Below are 20,698 nucleotides of genomic sequence, written 5' to 3'. Positions count from 1 at the left end.
GGGCTAGAATTTATCAAGGTCAGGAAGTTTCTTTTCTTTTTTTTTTTTTTTTGTGGTACCGGGGATCAAACTCGGGTCCTTGCACTTGCGCAGCAGGCGGCGAAACCACTGAGCTAAATCCTGACCCAGGAAGTTTCTTAATGTTTATGTGAATGGCCCCTTGAGATTAGTTTGGGCTTCCCAGGACTTCCTATTAGGCTGCTGGGCCCACCATGCCCCTTATTTCACCAAAGAAAAGATGGATAGTATCTTAGAAACACTATGGAGACTTCAGAATCTTTTGACAATTTTCATAGTTTTTATGCTAAGTTATAAAGAGATAAGCTCCATCCCCCCACCCCAAGCAGCTTCTTCCTTTCAGACCAATGTTATGGATCCCTTGTCAAGTGAGTTTGTATTCCATCCCATCCTATTTCTTCACGGGCCTGACAAAATCATTGGCCCATTTAAGCAGAGTGAAGCAGTTTTTAAATCAAAGATGAGGAAGAGGCAATGTACATGAGCACTTATGACTAATTTTTGACACACACACAAGAAAACTACTGGTGATGAAAACAACTATTAAATATAACTAATAAAATTAAAATTCTATACCATTTATATAGTGGTGTGCCTCACTGTTAATCTCTGTTTTTGCTTATTCATATTGTCTTGTGTGTTTTGCTTAAAAACCTTTGAGGCCATGGGAATGTTGGACTTGAGATCAATTCTTGGGGGGCTATTTTCTGTTCTACAGAAAGTATTTATTCGGCTGCCAGGGGAACACATTGTGTGAATTCTCTTACCTGTGTCAAAGCCAATTACAGTTGTATAAAATCAACACAGCAGTGACATGCTGATAAGTTTCAAGATGACACAAAGTGGTTAAGCCCAGGAAGAACCAGAAGTTTGGGGTCAACTTGAATGTAATTGTGCTTGATGGGAAAGGGGAGAGAAGGAAAGGTAAATGCCAGTTGTTGCTGAGATGATACAGCTCTGGAAGCCCTTATAATCCTTGTGAACTCTATGTTGGTTCCTGTATTTTCAGTGTGTGCAGTGGATGGCTTTCAGGGAATGGTCACTCAGGGACAGAGGCCTGGAACCTGCTGGTCACCTGTCCCCTTCCACTGTTCTTTAGGTTTCTCTGAGAAGTGCAAATTCAAAGGAAGTTTTTACTTTGAAAGCTTCAAAAGTCATTTTATTCTACAGATATTGTTTTTTAAATTTGTCAAATTGTTCTTGCTGATAAAATTTATGTGAATTAGACATTATTTCTAGGTTTGGGGTTTGTATTAGGAGTTTTTCTTTTATTCATTATCATTTGACAAATATGAACAAAGCACCCACTACATTCCTGGAACCCAAGGACAAACTTCCTACTTCAGAGAATGTAGTCTCACTTCCCAAGGGTTCAGCACTGCACTTTTGGCCCTGGGTCGAACTACAGAGCCAGGTCTTGCTGACAGATGTTGTCTTGTCATGGCTGAAGACTTCTGGGGAATGGTCGTTTGAGAAGCTACCTTGGCCAAGGCTCTTTTGGTTGAATCTCTAAGCATAGTGGCACAAGACAAGGCTTCTTGTTGAGTGATATACCCTGGGGGAAAGACATGAGAGGGACTTCATATTCAACAGCTGTATAAAACAAGCAAAACTGCAAGTATTCACATAAGTGTACAAAAGTTCTATTTTTGTGATTCTATTTTTTGTGATTATACTTTTTTTGAGAACGAGAAGTATATGTTATTTCTTTTGCATTTCTCACTCAATAAGTTAATAGCCACAGATTAACATGTCAAATCTTTTGGAAAGGGATTTAAACCATGAAGAATATTCACATAAATAGCTTGTCTTTGATGCCAAAACTTTCTTCAATTGAGGAAAAGATATTTGATCTCTTGCAGTGCTTCTAGATATGCAGTCTGCAGAGACTATGTACTAAAAAGTCACCGGGCTGAAGCTTTTTAAAACTGTCTACCAAAATGCAGATTTCTACTTCAAAGACCTTCTGAGTTTGAAACACAAAGGAATAGGCCTGGACATCTGAATTTTAATAAAATGACAAGTAGATTTTATGTGCACTAAATATTGAATGCCTCTGCTTCTGGACTTACTGGTTTGTTTGTAACTTTATGCCAAAAACAAAGCTATCACATGATGCTTCTGTTACACTTAAGACAATCATGGGGACTAGACCGAATCCTGGCTCCTCCATTCAATAGCTGCACAATACTGGCCAGGTTATTTAACTTATTTCTGTTTCAGAGATAAGACAGCCAGTACACAGTGTTTGAGTTTTAAATAAGACAATACATGTTAAATTCTTAGAATAGTGCCTGCCACTTAGGACACCCCAGATAAAGGATAGCTGTTGTTGCTATTGTTATTTTTAGTAAATAATGTGCAAACACCTTGTCTTCCCATTAGTGGACAACAGAATAAAGTAGATATGCTAATGTGATAGTGGATTTTTTTAAGAGTGCTCTGTATCAGAATTAAGAGAAGAGTTTTCAATAGCTGGGTACAGAAAACATTTCCTGTAACAGTGCCCTGCAGAAGGTTGGTTTTTATAACATGTGCAGGTTTTTCACCATCATAATTTCATCTGTGCTTCATAAAATCTGAAGGGGAGGGCCGGGGATTTAGCTCAGTGGTTCTGCCACTGCCTCACAAGCAGAAGGACCTGAGTTCGATCCCCAGTACCAAAAAAAAAAAATCTTAAGGGGATAGAAAAAGGAGAGGCAGTGTAGTACATAAGGGACAGGGGCATGGTATTTGGAGGTGACAGCTCTGACGTGAAGTCTTCACTGACTTTTTCTGTCCATGTTGTCTTCACCAAGTTACATCACCTGCCTGAGCTTCTGTTTTCAACAGTTATGAAATGGGGAGAAAATGTGATATTATATGTAATGCTCTTAGCATGATGTCTGAAACATGATAAATGTTCAACATGTGTAACTATTATTGCTGTGAGCAAGTCAAGCATTGGAGTTTGCACAAAAAACAAGGAGTAGAGCCGAGGACTGGGCCTAGTCTGGGTGTCATTGATCCACTAGATCAAGTTCCTGTAAATCTCATAGAGTTGTTAAACATTTTATAACAATCCATACTCCAATTTCTTTAAGCCCTCTTAATTTACCCATAAAACTTTGCTCTCTATTGTGGAGACAATCATTTTTAAACTTGGCTAGCCAACCATGCTGATAAAATAAGTTGGCAGGGGCCATTCCACTTGAATTATTTTTCTGAAAGCGTGACTTCTGGCTGCAGCACATGAGTTCCTTCCTGAGGTGCCAGGTTCAGGTCAGGTTGTTAAACTCACCCAGCTGCTGCTGTTGCTGAAGGCTGCGAATATAGCGGGTCTGCAGAGCCTCCCACTGGGGCCTGGAATCATAAATCCTCATGATGCTATAAAAGTAGCACTGTTGCCCTGGGGTTAGGTCCTGCTGGGGAAGAGCAGGTAATTTTGATGAGTCTCTAAAGGATTAAAAGTGTGATGTTTCCAAAGCTAACTTCCACAGGAAAAACCATATGTACTTTAATATACAACAATTGGAGTAGAATAACCAGGTCATTGTCCTCCTTAACTTGATTTGTTTAAACAATGCTCTGCTAGTCTGCATGATGATAAAAATGGGTAAGGAAAATGTGCTCCATAAGTAGGTCATGGTATTGAATTGAAGGAAGGAGATCTAAGGATTTGTAAGATCTTAGATTTTGTTGATCCTTATGCAGGAGAGTAGGTTGTGAGAATCTGCACATGGCCTGAAGTGTGCCAGGCCTCAGCATGGGTGAAACTTGCAAAGGGAAGTTCCCAGTAAGCAAGGGAGACAGAGATGAACAGATGGGTAGTGTGGTAAGAAGTCCACTCTAGTTGTAAGCAAGTGCTCTGAAAACAGAGTAAACTGCCTGTAATAGCCAAAGCAGGTTTCCTAAATGAGATGAGCCCATATCTGAGTCTTAAGAGTAAAGGAAAGTCCCTGAAGGGATAGAACATTCATTCTAAAAAGGCATGGGCAATACCAGGGCATCTGTTAGAATTCTTGGGGCTGGAGATGTAGCCCAGCCTCAGATCCTCTCCTGCTAAATCAAAGACCCTGGGGCAGCAGCTGGAGTTCAGTACTCTGTTTTCATACCCTCCAGATGATTCTCATACTTTCTCACTAAAATTTGAGAACCATTGGACTAGAAGAAAAATATAAGCTAGTTACATACAGAGGGGGAAGGTGGTACAAATTCTCCTATGGGGCATGAAGTATCTGAATATGTAGAAAATTAAGAACTGGACATTTTTTTTTAGTTTAAAGGGAGCATAAAATCTGATTTCAAAAAGGCTATAGAATTAGGCAGAAGATAATGGTAACCTTTTATGCTAAGTTTAAAGATTCACTTCTACTTGAGGAGCCGCTAACATTCTGTACACAAGGCAGAGATTCTTAACAGGGATGATTTTGACCCCTAATAGATATTTGGAGAAATTTTTGATCAGCTCAGCTGGTGTAGGGGAGAGAGGTGCTACTCCCATTGGTGTCTAGAAACTAGGGAAGCTGCTCAGCATCCTACAATGCACAGGGAAGCTTCCCATTCCTTTGCCAAAAATAATTATTCAAGTCAAAATGCCATACTTTAAACTGGCCAGATCTTCACTTTAAAAAGACCACATTGGCCTTGCTGTAGACAATGAACTTGAGAGAATATAGATGACTGGTAGAGATCATTCAGAAGGCTACTGTCATAGACGTAGGGAGGAACAAGAAGGCTCAAAACTTAAATTACTATTACATACCTAATATATCTTAAGTGCTTAATTATATGTTGTTCTAAGCATTTTGTATGTATCATTTCTTAAGTTATAACAATCCTATGAGATGGATAATTTATTGTGCTTATTTTACAGAGAGGGAAACTGATAGTGAATTCAACATCTAGAAAAATCAAGATAAAATAAGTTTCCTCTGGGTGAAAAAAATTCAAAGCAATGATAGAATTTTAAAACCTAGCCAATAACATGTAATACAAATAGACAAATAGGAAGTGAAGATTACACACACACACACACACACACACACACACACATGCATGCATCCACACACGCATGCACACACACATAATTTTATCAGAAATTTGTGGGGGAGGGCCAGGGATTTAGCTCAGTGGTTTTGCTGCCTGCTGCGCAAGCGCAAGGACCCGAGTTCAATCCCTGGTACCAAAAAAAAAAAAAAAAAAGAAAGAAATTTGTGGGGGACTGAAATCTGTGAGATAGATTGTTTTTGAGGTCTAAAGACTTTAAAAATGAAAATATACACAGAATAAAACCAAGTGTCTCACAACTTGAGAAATCATTTCAATCTTATAATTTCTGAATTAGATATTCTAAAGAATAATATATTTGAAGAAGAAAATGGATTCCATAACTAATTAAGCCTTTCAAATGATTGAAAACAGGGTAATATAAATATTGAAAATAAATTTCAGGATCAAACCTCCAAAATACAATGGAAATTTTCATTATATAATATAAGTGTTAGAAGTTAAGGTTTTATTTTACATAGAAAAAATGCCTGCTTTTTTTCTTTAATAAAATTCCAAACATCCCAAATGAGAAGTAGTAGGTACTATTCCTGATATCCTCACCCTATTGCCTGTGCTTACTCAAGGAGTTGGATGAGAACTGAAACTTTTAGACTATTGATGAGAATGGCTGTAACTAACTCTGACCAAGAGAAGCTAACAGCTCTCTCAGGGGAATCCAGGGTCATTTCCCACCACTGATAGGGGGCTAGCCATGAAGAGGTGACACTTCAGCAGAGCTCCTGCCATTGGAAGTGCTTGGCATAGGTCCTACAAGCACCCACTGATTTTCTCTTGAACACTTTTCACATCTACTTCACTGGATCAAATGTTCTTTCTAGTGCTGGATAAACAGTAGAAAAAGTCCTTAAGCCTCAAAAGAGAAACAGATGAGGTCCCTTTATCTGGGAATAAAATGCTGTACCTTCAGTAATGAAATGTCAGAAACAGAGGGAGGGACTCGGATACAAGGAATTTGTGGAACATTTCTAAGCTTTTGTTGTCTTTTCCAGTTTTTTCTCATTCTTTATTCTGAACCTAAAGGTAATACAAAGAATAGCACAGCATCATTTTATTTCATTTACAGCATAGCAAAATTTCATTTTGTTCACCCAGTATTGGGAAGGCATCTAAGTAAATCAATAAGCAAATAAGGAAATAAATAAACAAAATGTTATTTGTTCCAAGGAATAAGAACATTTTCTTACATATTTCCAAGTAATTGAACTCACCAGATTACTTAGTCCTGCATCTTTTCCTATTCTCACTTCTTATTAAAGAAATAATAATTCAGAGCCCTCATATTATTTCTTCATTGGGTTTGAAACAGTTTAACTTTGTACTACTATGTCTAAAACAGTTATTTCTTCACAACTTTAAATAATTTTATTAGATAATAAAATTATCCGATTCTAAAAGCAGTACATATCATCTTTGGAAAATTTGTAAGCATTTTAAAAATGGAAAAGAAAATAAGATTACTCATATCTAACTATTGTTGACATTTGATTGGTTTCCATGTGTCTATTTTTTTGTGTATATTGTGTTTAATTTTGTCTTGACTTTTTGGGGGGGGTACTGGGGATCAAACTGAGGACCTTGTGCTTGCGAGGCAGGTGGTGGCACCGCAGAGCTAAATCCTCAGCTCTATTGTGCTTAATTTTGAAAAATGTGGTCATTCTATCTGTCTATCTATCTATCTATCTATCTATCTATCTATCTATCTATCTATCTGCCTATGTTATGAATCCTCCTAGGTCATTAATATTCCTTAAAAGTACAATTTTTGAATAGCAATATAGTATATCTTTACATTTTTCTTCATTTCTTGCACATTTAAATCTGCACTTTTATAGCATTGTACTATAAAATAAACTCTTAAATGTAGCCATCTTTCTTACCTGACAAAGACACAGAGTGAAGGAGTTATACCTGTTTTGACTAAGTCTCCTTTCCATGTGATATAATATTACAAAGTTAACAAGTTGGGAAGAATAAACATTGGAATAGGGTTGAAAAGGCAAAGACTTGGAAACCCTGAATATTTTCCCCTCTGCTCATTCCTTTGCCCTTATCAGCAGTACAGACTACAGAATATTAGGAAGTAGGAATGCAGCAAATCAAATGTAGGAGCAGATCCTTGAAGTAAATGATAATATTAGACTATTGTCAATACCTGAACCATAGGCTACCAACCTCACTGGCTATTTAATGAACTGGGATCATGGATTTAAAATGCTTTCACTTCACGCCAGTTTCTTCTCATTTCACCCTCCCTAATAAATGCTCATGTGTGTACACACACAGGCACACACATATTAAACATATTTAAAAAGTATTTTAATATGTGTGAAGATTCTGGTCAGTTCTGAGTTCACAGATCTAATGCTCAGAACTCCCAGAAGAGAAATTCACTAGAGAAGCATCAGTCAACCTCTCTGTGTGTCCCGTTTCCATGACATAAATTTATACATTGAACTATATTTTATTTAATACCTCTTTTCTTTAATGGGCACTCCAGAAACCATAACAATCAAGATAAAATCTTTCCATATTCTCTGTGATTGAAACTATGCATTCACATTATCTCAATATCCTTCCACCCATTTTCTACATCTGTAGAGCAGGGAAATATTTTTCAAAGCTGGGAAGGTTTCTTATATCCTTAAATAATGTAAAGAAATGATCTTTCTTGTGTAAATAGTTCATGTGTGTTTTTCTTGGGCTCTTGCTAAGAGAAGATATCTATCTTATCTATTCAAATCGTCTATACCTGATAAAATTTGATTAAAATGCTTGGAGAATTCAAGAAGAAAAAAATCTACAAAATAATAAATTTGAAGCAAAAAGACAGATTTGCTTAAAAAGAACTTACCTGGTGTCAGTTATTCTACCCTTTTTAAAAGCTGGTTTTCACATTCAATGTAGTTTTCTTACAAAGCTCTATACACATATAGTTGTGGTAGAAATTCAGTCTGTTGATAAACTGATATCCAAGCAACATCAAGTGATGAAATAGAGAGCTGGAGAAACTTGGCTCTATGTCTCTCCCTGCTTCAGCTGCATGGTTTAATATTTTTCTCTTCCAAGTTTGTGTCTAATCAAAGGTTAACTTCTATTTTTTTAAATTTTATTGGTACATTTTATTGGTACATTTTAGGTATACAATTCGTTTACATTTATCATTGGATGTTTGTACCTGTACATGATATATCTTGGTTCTTTTGTTTTCTTCCCCATTACCTGTGTGCCCTTCTCCTCCTCCACCCTTCCCTATTTACATAGATTTCATTTCCATTTTTTTTTCTTTTCTCATAGTTTTTCCTTTCTCTCTTTTCCTTTACCCTTCCTCTCCCTCCACTCTTTTGTCTTTGGACCTTTTTTCCTATTTCAAATTATCAATTATTCATTTTAATCATTTTAACTCTTATTTACACTATCAGTTTCTCACACTAGAGAAACTATTTGGTATTTACACATGTGTGTCCTATTTATTTCACTTAAGAGTATGGCCTCGATATGCATCCATTTAGCTATAAATGACTCTAGTTTTTCATTCTTTATGGCTCAGTAGTACTCCATTTTATAAAAAAAAAACATTTTCTTTATCCAGTTTCCAGTTGATGGCCACTTGGGCTGCTTCCAAGCTTTAGCTATTACAAACTGTGCCACTATGAACATGGTTGCACATATATCGCTGTGGTATGATTCTTTTAATTCTTTGGGGAAGATACCCAGCAGGGGAATAGCTGGGTCAAATGGGACCTCTAGTCCTAGTTCTTTGAGGTACCTCCATACTGACTTCCACAGTGGTTGCACCAGTCTGCACTCCCACCAGCAGTGGAGAAGGGTTCCGTTCTCCCCACAACCCCGACAGCATTTGTTATTTGTTAATTTCTTCATAGCAGCCATTCTTTCTGGGGTGAGGTGGAATCTCAGCGTTGTTTTCATCTGCATCTCTCGAATGACCAATGATGCTGAACACTTTTTCATATATTTGTTTGCTGCTTTTACTTATTTGTCTGAGAAATGTCTGTTCATTTCAGATGCCCATTTTTGAATTGGGTCTTTGAATTTGGGGAGGTCTGATTTTTTTCAGTTCTTTATATATTCTAGATAGTAGTCCTTTGTCTGAGGTACAGCTGCTAAAAATTCTTTTCCATATTGTAGGTTGTCTATTAGCTATGTTGGTGGTTTCTTTTGCAGTGCAGAAGCTTTGTAATAAGATGAGATCCCAGTTGTTGATTCTTTCTGTTAGTTCCCATGCTGCTGAGGTTTTGTTTATGAAGTCTTTTCCTATGCCAATGTCTTCAAGAGTTCTACCTAACTTACCTTCCAGCAAGTTTAGTGTTTCTTATTTATATCTTTATAAATATCTTTATAAAGATATAAATATCTTTAATTTATATCTTTAATCCACTTTGATCTTAGTTTAGTGCATGGTGATAGGTATGGGTCTAGTTTTAACCTTTGGCAGGTTGAAATCCAGTTTTTCCAATGCCATTTATTAAATAGGCTATTTTTCCTCCAATGATGGTGGTTGGCTCCTTTGTCAAAGATGAGGTGGCTGAGCAGTTCTGGAGTTGTTTCTGGATCTTCTAATCTATTCCACTGATACTCAGGTCTGTTCCTTTGCCAGTACCATGCTGATTTTATCACAGTAGCTTTGTAGTATAGTTTCAAGTTGGGGATTGTGATACCCCCAGCCATGTCTCTGTTGCTTAGAATTGCTTTAGCTATTCTAGGTCTCTTATGGTTCCAAATGAATTTTTGGATTGTTTTCTCTAGTTCTGTGAAGTATATTGTTGGAATTTCAATTGGCATTGCATTAAATCTATATAGTAGTTTTGGAAGTATGGCCATTTTCACTATATTGGTTCTTCCTACCCAGGAGTAAGGGATGTCTTTCCATTTTCTTGTATCCTCTTCAATCTCTATTTTCAGAGTTCTATAGTTTTCAGTGTAGAGGTCTTTTGCTTACTTCATTAGATTGATTCCTAGATATTTCATTTTTTTGGATGGTATTGTAAAAGGAATTATTTCCCTAATTTCTCTCTCAGTGAGTCTGTTATTTGTGTACAAGAAGGCTATTGTTTTTGAGTGTTGACCTTGTATCCAGCTACTCTACTGAATCAGTCAATTAAGTCTAGAAGTCTTCTGGCAGAGTTTTTTGGGTCTTCTATGTAAAGTATCATCATATCATCAGCAAATAATGACAGTTTCACTTCTCCTTTTCGTATCTTTATTCCTTTTATTTCTTTCTCTTTTCTAATTGCTGTGGCTAATGTTTCCAGAACTATATTGAACAGGAGTGGTGATAGTGAACATCCTTGTCTTGTTCCTGATTTTAGTGTGAAAGTTTTCAGTTTTTGACCATTTAGTATGATGTTGGCTGTTGGTTTTTCATAGATAGCCTTAATCGGGTTAAGATAAAGACCTTCTATTCCAATTTTCTGTAGGATTTTTATCATGAATGGGTGTTGGATTTTGTCGAATGCCTTTTCTGCATCTATTGAGATGATCATATGGTTTTTGTCCTTGACTCTGTTAATATGGTGTATTACATTTATTGATTTATGAATGTTGAACCATCCTTGCATCCCTGGGATAAATCCAACTTGGTCAGGGTGTATGATCTTCTTGATGATCCTCTGTATCCTGTTTGCCAGTATCTTGTTGAGGATTTTTGCATCTATGTTCATTAGGGAGATTGGCCTGTAGTTCTCTTTTTGGGTTGTGTCTTTCCCTGGTTTTGTAATCAAAGTAACACTTGCTTCCAGGAATGAATTTGGAAGTATTGCTTCCCTTTCAATTTCCTTGATGAGTTAAAAGAGTAATGGCATTAGTTCTTCTTTAAATATCTTGTAAAATTCAGCAGTGAAGCCATCTGGACCTGGGCTTTTCTTTGTTGGTAAATATTTTATTACATTTTCAATTTCACACATTGTAATTGGGGTGTTTTAGAATTTAGAATTTCTATATCTTCTTCATTTAACTTTGGCAATCTGTATGTATCTATGAATCTCCCCATTTCTTCTGTGTTTTCCATTTTATTGGAGTAGAGGTTCTTGAAGGAGGTATTGATGATCCTCTGGATTTCTGTTGGATCTGTTGTGACTTCACCTTTTTCATTCTTAATTGCATCAATTTGAGCCTTTTCTTTCCTTTTTTTGATAAGGTTGGCTAAAGGTTTATCGATTTTACTTATTCTTTCAAAAAAAACAACTCTTTGATTCATTGATTTTTTTGTATTGTTCTCTTAGTCTCCATTGCATTGATTTCTGCCCTGATCTTTATAATTTCCTCTCTTGTACGAGCTTTGGATTCATTATGCTCTTCTTTTTCTAGGAGCTTGAGGTTCTGCATTAGGTTATTTATCTGAGTTTTCTCTGTTTACCTAATATGGGCATTCACTGCTATGAATTTCCCACGTAGAACTGCTTTCATTGTGTCCCATAGATTCCTGTATGTTGTACTGGCATTTTCATTTACTTGTAGAAACTGTTTAATTTCTTCTTTAATTACTTCTGTGACCCATTGGTTGTTCAAGAGGGTGTTATTCAGTTTCCATGTGTTTGTTGAGGTTTTGCAGTTTCTTAGGTTATTGATCTCCAATTTTATTGCACTATGGTCTGATAATATACAGGGGGTAACTTCTATTCTTTTACATTTACTTAGACATGTCCTATGAGCTAGCATGTGGTCTACTCTGGAGAATGATCCATGTGCAGCCGAAAAGAATGTGTATTCTGATTTTGTAGGGTGGAACACTCTGTAAACATCTATTAAGTCCACTTGTTCAATAGCTTGGTTCAGTTCTAGAATTTCCTTGTCAACTTTTTGTCTAGATGATCTGTCTATTTGTGATAGTGGGGTATTAAGGTCCCCCACTACAATTGTGTTAGTGTTTATTTGGTTTTTCATGTCTATTAATATTTGTTTTGTATAGTTGGGGGCATTCATATTTGGTGCATATATATTTAAGATTGTCATCTCTTCCTCTTGGATTGTTCCCTTCACAAGGATATAGTGACCATCTTTGTCTCTCTTGATTAGTCTTGGTTTGAAATCTATGTTGTCTGCAAATAAGATTGCTACCCCTGCTTTCTTCTGGGTTCCTGTGGCATGGAGAACTGTTTTCCATCCTTTTACTTTCAGTCTATGAGTTTGTTTTTGAGTTAGGTGTGTTTCTTTTATACAGCATATAGTTGCATTTTCCTTTTTAATCCATTCTGCCAATCTATTTCTTTTGATTGCTGAATTGAGGCCATTAACATTGAGGGTTATAATTGATAGATATTGATTTATCCTTGTCATGATGTTTTACTTTTGTTCGCTCTTTTATTTCTTATTTTTCCCCCTTTGCCTTTAGTGTCTTACCTTGCCTGGTGGCTTCCCTCTGTTGGGCCTCATGGAGTTGTGGCCTTCATTGCTTTTTTCTAGGATAATGTTTAGAATTGCTTGTAGTGCTAGTTTGGTGTTCATGAAATTTCTCAGGTGTTCTTTGTCATGGAAGTATCTAATTTCCCCGTCGATTCTGAATGATAATTTTGTGGGATACAACAGTCTAGGTTGGAAGTTATTTTCTTTTAGGGTTTGAAAAACTTCACTCCAGGCTCTCCTTGATTTGAAGGTTTGTGTTGAGAAGTCTGCTGTGATTCTGATGGGCTTTCCTTTGTAGGTGATTTGTTTTTTTTCTCTAACTGCTTGTAGGATTTTGTTTTTCTGTTGGGTTTCTGGGATCTTGACTATTATATGTCTAGATGTAGATTTTTTTTGATCATGGCTAGTTGGAGTTCTATATGCCTCACTTATCTGTATGTCCAATTCTCTACCTCTGTCTGGGAAGTTTTCCACTATTACTTCTGTGAACAGTTTTTTATGTCAATTGTGCTTTCTCTTGTTTTTTCCTGGACTCCTGTCAATCTTATGTTATTCTTCTTTGCATCATCTAGCAGTTGTTGGATTGATTTCTCATGGTCCCTTACTATTTTTAAGAAATCTCTATTTTCATGGTCTCTAACCATGATTCTGTCTTCTATATCTGGTATTCTATCTTCAGACTCCCTTAATCTGCTGTGGATACTTTCAATGGAGTTTTTGATCTCCTGAATATCTGTCTGAATCTGTTTCATGGATTCCATTTCTTTCTTATATTGGGCAATCATAGTTTCCATTTCTTTTTTATGCTTGGTATTCATGGCTTCCAGCATGTTTCTGAGCTCATCTATTTTTTTTTTTATCTGTTTCTGTTCTAGATCCTCTAATCATGTCTTTCACTCTGCTCACCATCTCTGTAGATATCTGGGAGATTATTTCTGCTTTGAATTTTTCTAGAGCCTCATTCATCTGTTTTGTTACTTCCTGTGCTATCAGTTCAGGGTATCCAGGTGGTTGGTTATGGGACTTTTCCATCTCATTTCCCCCAGGATTTACCCTTGGTGGGGTGGAAGTCTGAATTTGTGCCTTGCTTAAATGTCTTCTCCTTTTTGTTGTTGGTGCTGTCCTTGGTTTAACTCCTGGGTTGATAGTTTGAAATTGCTTATTGTAGGTATCTTTGTTGCTTGTAATTAGAACTCTTATGGAATGATTGCTTCTCAGAGGTGTCTTCCAGATATAGCTTAGTCTTTAAGTTTTGAGTCTCTAATGACTCTAAGGCTATCTCATTTACCTTATACTAGGAAGGTTCATTGACTAGATCAATAACAACATCTTAGCCCAAGTGATACAATCAGCAACACCATTGCATCAAGTGCATCTTCGAAAATGACATTTTGTGGTAGTTATTAATCTATCACCTTTGGCTATGTGAATTAAATCAAGATCGAGGACCAATCCAACATATAGTGAATAAACTCTTCAATATAACAACTTTACCCTTTGGGATGGGGAGTTAGAAGGGGTTAGGGAGGGCGGGACAGATGGGAAGAAGGATAGGGGAAGGTTAGCAGTGTGGCCAGAGGACACAGGTGAGAAGGAAAAAGAGAATAATAGGAAAATAAAGAAGAACTTCAAATGAGGACCAAAACAGGGCCAAAAAGGGAAGATGAACAATGTGGGAGAGCAAGAGAGTGAGTGTAAGCGAGAGAGAAAGGAAAGACAAAAGAAAGAAGAAAAGAAAAGAAAAAAAGAAGAGAAAAACAAATACTTCCAAAGAGTAGGAAAAAAATTAAAGATAAGAGGATCAAAGGAAAAGAGAACAGAAAAAAAACAAACTAATAATACCAATTTTGGGAATGAAAAAACAATGAAGATGAAGGGCCTCTTTGAGGGTATGTCTCTGCTGTCACAATAGGCAACGTGGGTAGCACTGTGCAGATATAAGTCAATGAGTCTCAGCAAGCTAGTCGCAGGCCCATGAGATTCAGGCAGATTTCTGGCTGCAAGTCTCAAGTTGAGCTCCCTGTCCTCCTGTAGGGTTGAACTCTGCAGAGTTGTATTGCAGATTCCAGCTGCCCTTCCCCTGAAGATAGATCTGGTCCTGATGGGAGGTGAAGATGACTCCAACTTACCCAGTTCAGTGGTCTGGTGGTCCGGTGTCCTCTGCGTCTTTGTTGTGTGGAACCAGGTGGCTGTACAGAGAAGAGGCCAGAGGAGCAGAGTGTGTGTGGGGGTGTCCAATGGATTGCTGCTGAGGCGCAGGCTGATTTGGCATGTTCTGCATGACTCACGACCTCCGTAGGGCATCCCAAAAGTTAACTTCTAAATCTATTATATCTGTATTATATGCAGGCACAGGGGCTCAAAAAAGCACAGAGACAGATGCTGAAGGTCAAAGGTCAAGAAATCCATCATCGTAACATGAGTATTTCCAGAATTTGAACTCAGTAATCCCTATTCTCAGTGCTCCAAATGATGAAGGAATAATTCCTAAATTTAGATATATGCACATGTATTTGACTGTGGTAACCTATAGAATTATCTCATAGTTCAAGTTCCTTTTTCAGTTTGGGTATAAGGATAAGATATTATCCATATTTGATCTTGATTAGAAACTACATATGAAGATAATGAATCTGTGCCACAAAATATTTTTCACATTGCCTTAATTCCTTCTTTTGTTATAGCAATAATTATTACAGACTTCCTTTCTTTCTTGAGAATCTTTCTTCTGAATGTCAGTTATCTGCAAAGAGGAAGAGTTCCTAGAAAAAGATGGGAGCAGAAATACCAAAAGTAAAAACAAATTCAAAATTCAAAGGAGGCTCAGGGAAAGAAAAAAATACAGAAGTAAGAATTGTGAATAATATGCTTAAAAGGAGAAAAAGCTCAACAAACACAAAAGGCTTGCAAATTTTGTCAATAATTTGAATGTAGACCTTCTGGGAAAACAACACAACAAGAGTTTACAAATATCACTGAACCCTGCAGACCCTCCCACTGGATCTGAGAGGTTGGTAGTTCTCTACCAAAGTAAAGAACTGTTGTATGAGAAATTGACATTGTCAATTGAGTGTTCTTTGAATGTTTTTCCTGGGTATGATGCTTTCTAGGGCACACCACATTGGCTGATGCTGCACACACACTCTGATTCAGAGTCATAACAGGATGTATTAGCTTCTGCCCAATCAGGAAAATTGTGAAAAATCTAGATGTTTGATAAAGAGGTCATTTATTATAGGCAATCTGTTTTAGGACTTTTGGAATTGACTAGATGAGTAAAATGAAGATTAGGTTATCCAAGGACTGGCTAGTACACTAAAGTACTATCACACATAGTGCTGGAAGAGAAAAGAAGAAAGAAAGAAAGAAAGAAAGAAAGAAAGAAAGAAAGAAAGAAAGAAAGAAAGAAAGAAAGAAAGAAAGAAAGAAAGAAAGAAAGAAAGAAAGAAAGAAAGAAAGAAAGAAAGAAAGAAAGAAAGAAAGAAAGAAAGAAAGAAAGAAAGAAAGAAAGAAAGAAAGAAAGAAAGAAAAAAAGAAAGAAAGAAAGAAAGAGGGAAGGAGGGAAAGAAAGAAAGAGGGGGGGGGAGGGAGGAGGAAAGAAGGAAGGAAGGGAGGAGAGAGAGAAAGAAAGGAAGGAAGGGAGAGACAGAGCAAGAGTGAGAGCAAGACAGAGAGAGAGAGAGAGAGAGAGAAAGAGAGATTTATGCAAAGACCATATACCTGCCCTTACCAAACAGCCTTGCTTCTGTGTTTTTGCTATTTTTGCTCTCTCCAGCGTTGCTGTACCCGCTTCTGCTGACGCTGATGTGGTCATCTCTGCTGTTCCTGCTGTCACACTGGTGCAAACAAGAACCATGAAAAAAGTGGCTCCTTTCCTCCAAGCTTCCATCTCTTTCCTCCCATTGGACGCCAACTGGCAAGGGGTTCTGGAATATACATTGTGCAGTCATTCTGCCTCTGTAGCCAAGAGAAGGGTATGGAAGGATAAGCATGAAACTTAGACATGACAGACACTGTGCAACACAGAGAAGCAGAAATGTAAGAAGTATCTCTGGAATCTATGAAGTGAGATGGGAGGCTAAAGAACTTAAAATATGGTAAATATTTGCCTATAACACTAAAGTTTGAAATTTTATAAAAGAAAACTACTGTGTAGATGGTATCAAAGAATGAGATATAAACATTTTTAAACAATAACTTAAGATTTAAGAAAGAGGAAATATTGTATATTCTCAGTTTTGGACAACAAAAAGTGTTTTCCCAAAAATTACCTTGACAGTTCAAAAGGAATTAAAACTGATTACAAAAACATTTAACCCAAATACTCCAAATGTAATTACAATAGAGAATATAATGTTGACTACCAGTAGAAATTCTATGTTAACCCAGAACTTCTGAGACTCAGAATTCTCAGAAATAAGAGGATTATTGATCATCACAGATGCTAGCCATAAACCAGAGCTCAAGAATGCATCCTGGGATAGGTCCTCACAATCTTAGGAGCAAGGCTAGGTGGCAGTTCAGAAAAAATGTCTTCTGGATCTAAAAGAATACTATGTAATGAAAATGTGAGGAAATTAGAAAGAAGGTGTTTACGTCAAAGCTTCATTGCCTATAAATAAGACGTAGGAATCCATGAGTCAGGGAATGTTTTGGAACAGGAGGGTAGTCCATAGGAGAAAAAGAACTGTTGCCTCTGGATTGGCTGGGTTTGCATACAGGGTAGACTGGCACCTGGAGGTCCTGAAAGGACTTGTGTTAAGGTTTTAACATACATTCAAGAATGTGAAATGATCTTTTATTTATTTATTTTTGGCTTGTTGTTTAATACCAGTTGACTTCTCCCATCTCTACTTCCTTCCATCCTCAGGCCCTTTGTAAGTAAATTTAGGGGCAGGATTTCAGAATTTTTCTCTTATCAGAGGCACACCTTTCCATGCTTAAAACATTGATTCAGCAATGCAACACTATGCTTGAGATATTGGTGTGTCTCCATACTGACACTTAGAACTTGGATCAAAAAATGTCTTCATGGAATACCAGGGAAATGGGTCCTCATGAACAATAACCAACTGAGGAGGAAGGACCTATATTGGAATAGAAGATGAGATTAAACACTACTTCATAAAAACCCAGTCTTCCACAGCATGAGGCAGAGTGTCATTGTATAAAAGGGATAAGTACTTCCAGTAAGAAATGAGGACCATTTCCCAAAGGAAATTATCCCCTGATGTCCTTCTGTCCCTACTTCTTCTCCAAGGTCCCCTCACTTCACAAGTCTCCATGAGGATAGTTACCAGATGCAGTCATCTTCTCTGGCTCAGAGGGTCTCAGTGTGCCACAGTGAAGAGAAGGCAGGGCCCCTTCCCCACTCTGTGTGGCTGTGTGATCACCTGACCTCTATTCAGAGTTTGACCTAGTCCTGTCGCACTCTGGTTTCTCATTGGGCTGCATAGTCTCTTGAGTTTGATCTTGTTTGGAGTGGAGGAAGAGTAAATTATTCTTCTTCTTTTTTCTATGATCTTTTCATGGAAAATGACTTTTCCAAAATCTCAAATTAAAAGCTTTCACACACACCAACTCTATAGAGATCACTGGTCTGCAAAATAAGGCAACTTATTTAGACTCTAGGAGTCACTTTTTGTGGACTGTAAAAACCTACTTTTAGTGAGAAAAACTACTTTAGACATAGAAACAGTGATTGTCAGCAAAAGAAAAGTTGAAAATGGTTCAATACATACTAAAGAGTTCTGAAAACAGATTTCAGAAAGTTCAGAAAAAAATCTAAAATAAAAGACACATCAAGAAGGGAAATATCTAGAAATTTAGTTTTCTAAACTTTATTTCAATGTAATACAAGTAGATATTAATAAAGAAAATATTTCTTAAAAACAGTCTTCTATGAAAAAATAAAGCAAAATTTCATAACAAATTAATTAAAGAATAACATAACATTAGTTAATACATTGTGTACCATAATCTTTTAAGAATGGCCAAAATGTTAGAATACAAGACAAAAAAGAAACTTTTGTGCTATTATCTGTTTCTTTTTTGTAAGAGTTTTTTTTGTCTAGAAATTTAGTTTTAGTGCTATAATCTCAAATATATTGAAAGGAGGAAAGAGATAGGATAGCAAAAGTAACTAGAGTAGTTGCACTGGGAACTGTCAGACAATTCTAGACTTGATGCCAGGTTATTTAAAAATTACAATATTTACAAAATGTATCTTTCATGAGGGACTAGCAATGCCTCTTCCAGAACAAATTCGGTGGCATAGCTATTAAGTGGTAGTAGAGTCAGGACTCAAATCCCCTTGGTCTCTGGAACTAAAGAGAAATGTAAGAAGAATACACCCAGGTGTCCAGCCGTTATCTACAAACAAAATGCATTCATCTTGATGCTTTCCATCCTTGAGGAACATTTTATTCCTACCTGGAATAGTGGTTGGTTGAATAAGGGGAGGCTTCAATTTCAAAAAGACTTATAGTCGTACTTCTGGAACAGGATATTAGTCTTACTATGTTGAGTCATTGACTTTCTAATAAAGTTCCTGGGAAGTCTTCCCGCAAAGAGGCGTCCAGTGGCCAGTCCCATCAGCCCCCCACAGCCCAGGTATGTTCAAATTCACAGAGGATATGGATGTGAAGTGTTGGTCCACCTATATTCTGATTTTCAAAAATGTAGAGTGGATAAAAATACCACTTTCTATTCAACTGTGGTTTATTAACATAACTTTACAACCATTTAAAAGTCAATACTGGCAGCTGTGTATTCAGAGTATCATTTCCTTTTAATGTTGTTATTCTTGTCAATAGAGAGGGGTAGGATTCTGGGACTTTTAGATATTATAGACCTGGTGTTTCTGAACTTGACAAGGTGCCTTGTGAAATCCTAATGGACAGATAAGTACAATTTGAAACTTCTTTAAGTTTTATAATAAAAGGATGCTCAGTAACAGATCAATGACAACAAGTTTCTGGTGTCATGCCCTGATCCATTCCAAGTTTTGTCAAGGACTTGAATGAAAACAAGGCAGGCGGGTTTATTACATTTTTCATATGATCTATGTGGGATGGAAAATACAGTAGGTCACAAAATTAGGATACTAAAAGACTTTGACAGGTTACAATGATTGGCTGTATATAATGGGATGAAATACAATAAAAATAAAACCAATTCCCTGTATGGAACTTCATTGCTAGTTGAATGAGTACATGGGGCTCAGAAGCAGTACTGCAGGCACAGGGGAAGTAAATGCAAGATATGTCAATAAGGTGCCAGAGTGATTTATGAGTGTGTAGGCTGCATAACAGGAAGTATAGTTCATAAAACAAGGCAGAATCTGGGGCTATCCTGGTGTGCTTTGTGTTGGAGCATTGTGTTCACTCAAGAGACATAGGCAAATTGAGACATTGTGTTGCTGAAATAGAGGTGCCAAATCACAAGACAAGTTGACACATGTGTTAGAGCTGTCAACCCTGGAAAAGACCTGTGGGTGGGGAAAATGCTGCAAAAAACAGTCAAAGGGCTGATATATTTAAGAGATTTTAGAGTTACTCTCCATACCCCTAAAAAGTAAAAATTGGGATCAATAAGTAGAAGCTAGAGGGGTACAAGTTTCTGATGAGATAACCTCGAAAAGAATGATCTCCCCTTTTCTCAAGATCTTAAGAAAAAACAGATTCACTTAATGAGAATACCATAAAGAGTATTTAAACATTGCATTGAAACTCTGACCCCATACTTCTATTATTCCAAAATCCATGTATTAACCAGTGTCCTGTATCACCAGCACACCCATTGTACCATCCTACCTCTTCTTGATACTGCCCGTCTTTTTCTCCATAAGATTTAGCATTCTTAGCTATAATAGAAATAACAAAATTGGTCAGTTCTTACATGACTGTTGTTTATTATGCGTCATTCTAGGCAGCTTGCATATATTAACCCAGTTAAGCCTCCTACCAGTACTATGAAGTGGATACCTACAGTGAGGAAATGGAATTAAATAAAAGTTAAATAACCCATGTGTTATGGACTTAATGTTTATTTCCTCAGATTCAGATGGTGAAACCCTAACCCCAACATACTGGCACTTAGAGGTAGAGAACTCTGGGAAGTAAATAGATTTCAATAAGGTTGTGGGGATACAGTCCCCATGATAGGATTAGTGTCCTTACAGAAAGAGGAAGAGAGAACAAAGCTCCCTCTCTCTTCACCAAAGGCTTATAGAAGGGGGCTATCAGTAAGCCAACGTGAAGACCCTTAC

The 20,698-nt window shown here is 37.0% G+C and overlaps 1 protein-coding gene across 1 annotated transcript; it reads right to left on the bottom strand.

Annotated features, from left to right (window-relative positions):
• Window positions 1-1,258: 1,258 nt before the first annotated feature.
• Fam216b (family with sequence similarity 216 member B) lies at window positions 1,259-8,027 on the bottom strand. The gene is made up of 4 exons (XM_004844247.3): window positions 7,922-8,027; window positions 5,972-6,084; window positions 3,299-3,419; window positions 1,259-1,573 (listed from the first exon to the last, which is right to left on the bottom strand). The coding sequence occupies exons 2-4, from the start codon at window positions 6,068-6,070 to the stop codon at window positions 1,356-1,358; spliced, it is 438 nt and encodes a 145-aa protein (XP_004844304.1). The 5' UTR covers window positions 6,071-6,084; window positions 7,922-8,027; the 3' UTR covers window positions 1,259-1,355.
• Between the last annotated feature and the right edge of the window lie 12,671 nt (window positions 8,028-20,698).

Source organism: Heterocephalus glaber, unplaced genomic scaffold (assembly GCF_053883595.1).
Source record: "Heterocephalus glaber isolate CG9 unplaced genomic scaffold, H.glaber_assembly_v1.0 deba00001666, whole genome shotgun sequence".
Classification (NCBI taxonomy): domain Eukaryota; kingdom Metazoa; phylum Chordata; class Mammalia; order Rodentia; family Bathyergidae; genus Heterocephalus; species Heterocephalus glaber.
This window is presented reverse-complemented; position numbering and strand designations above follow the sequence as displayed.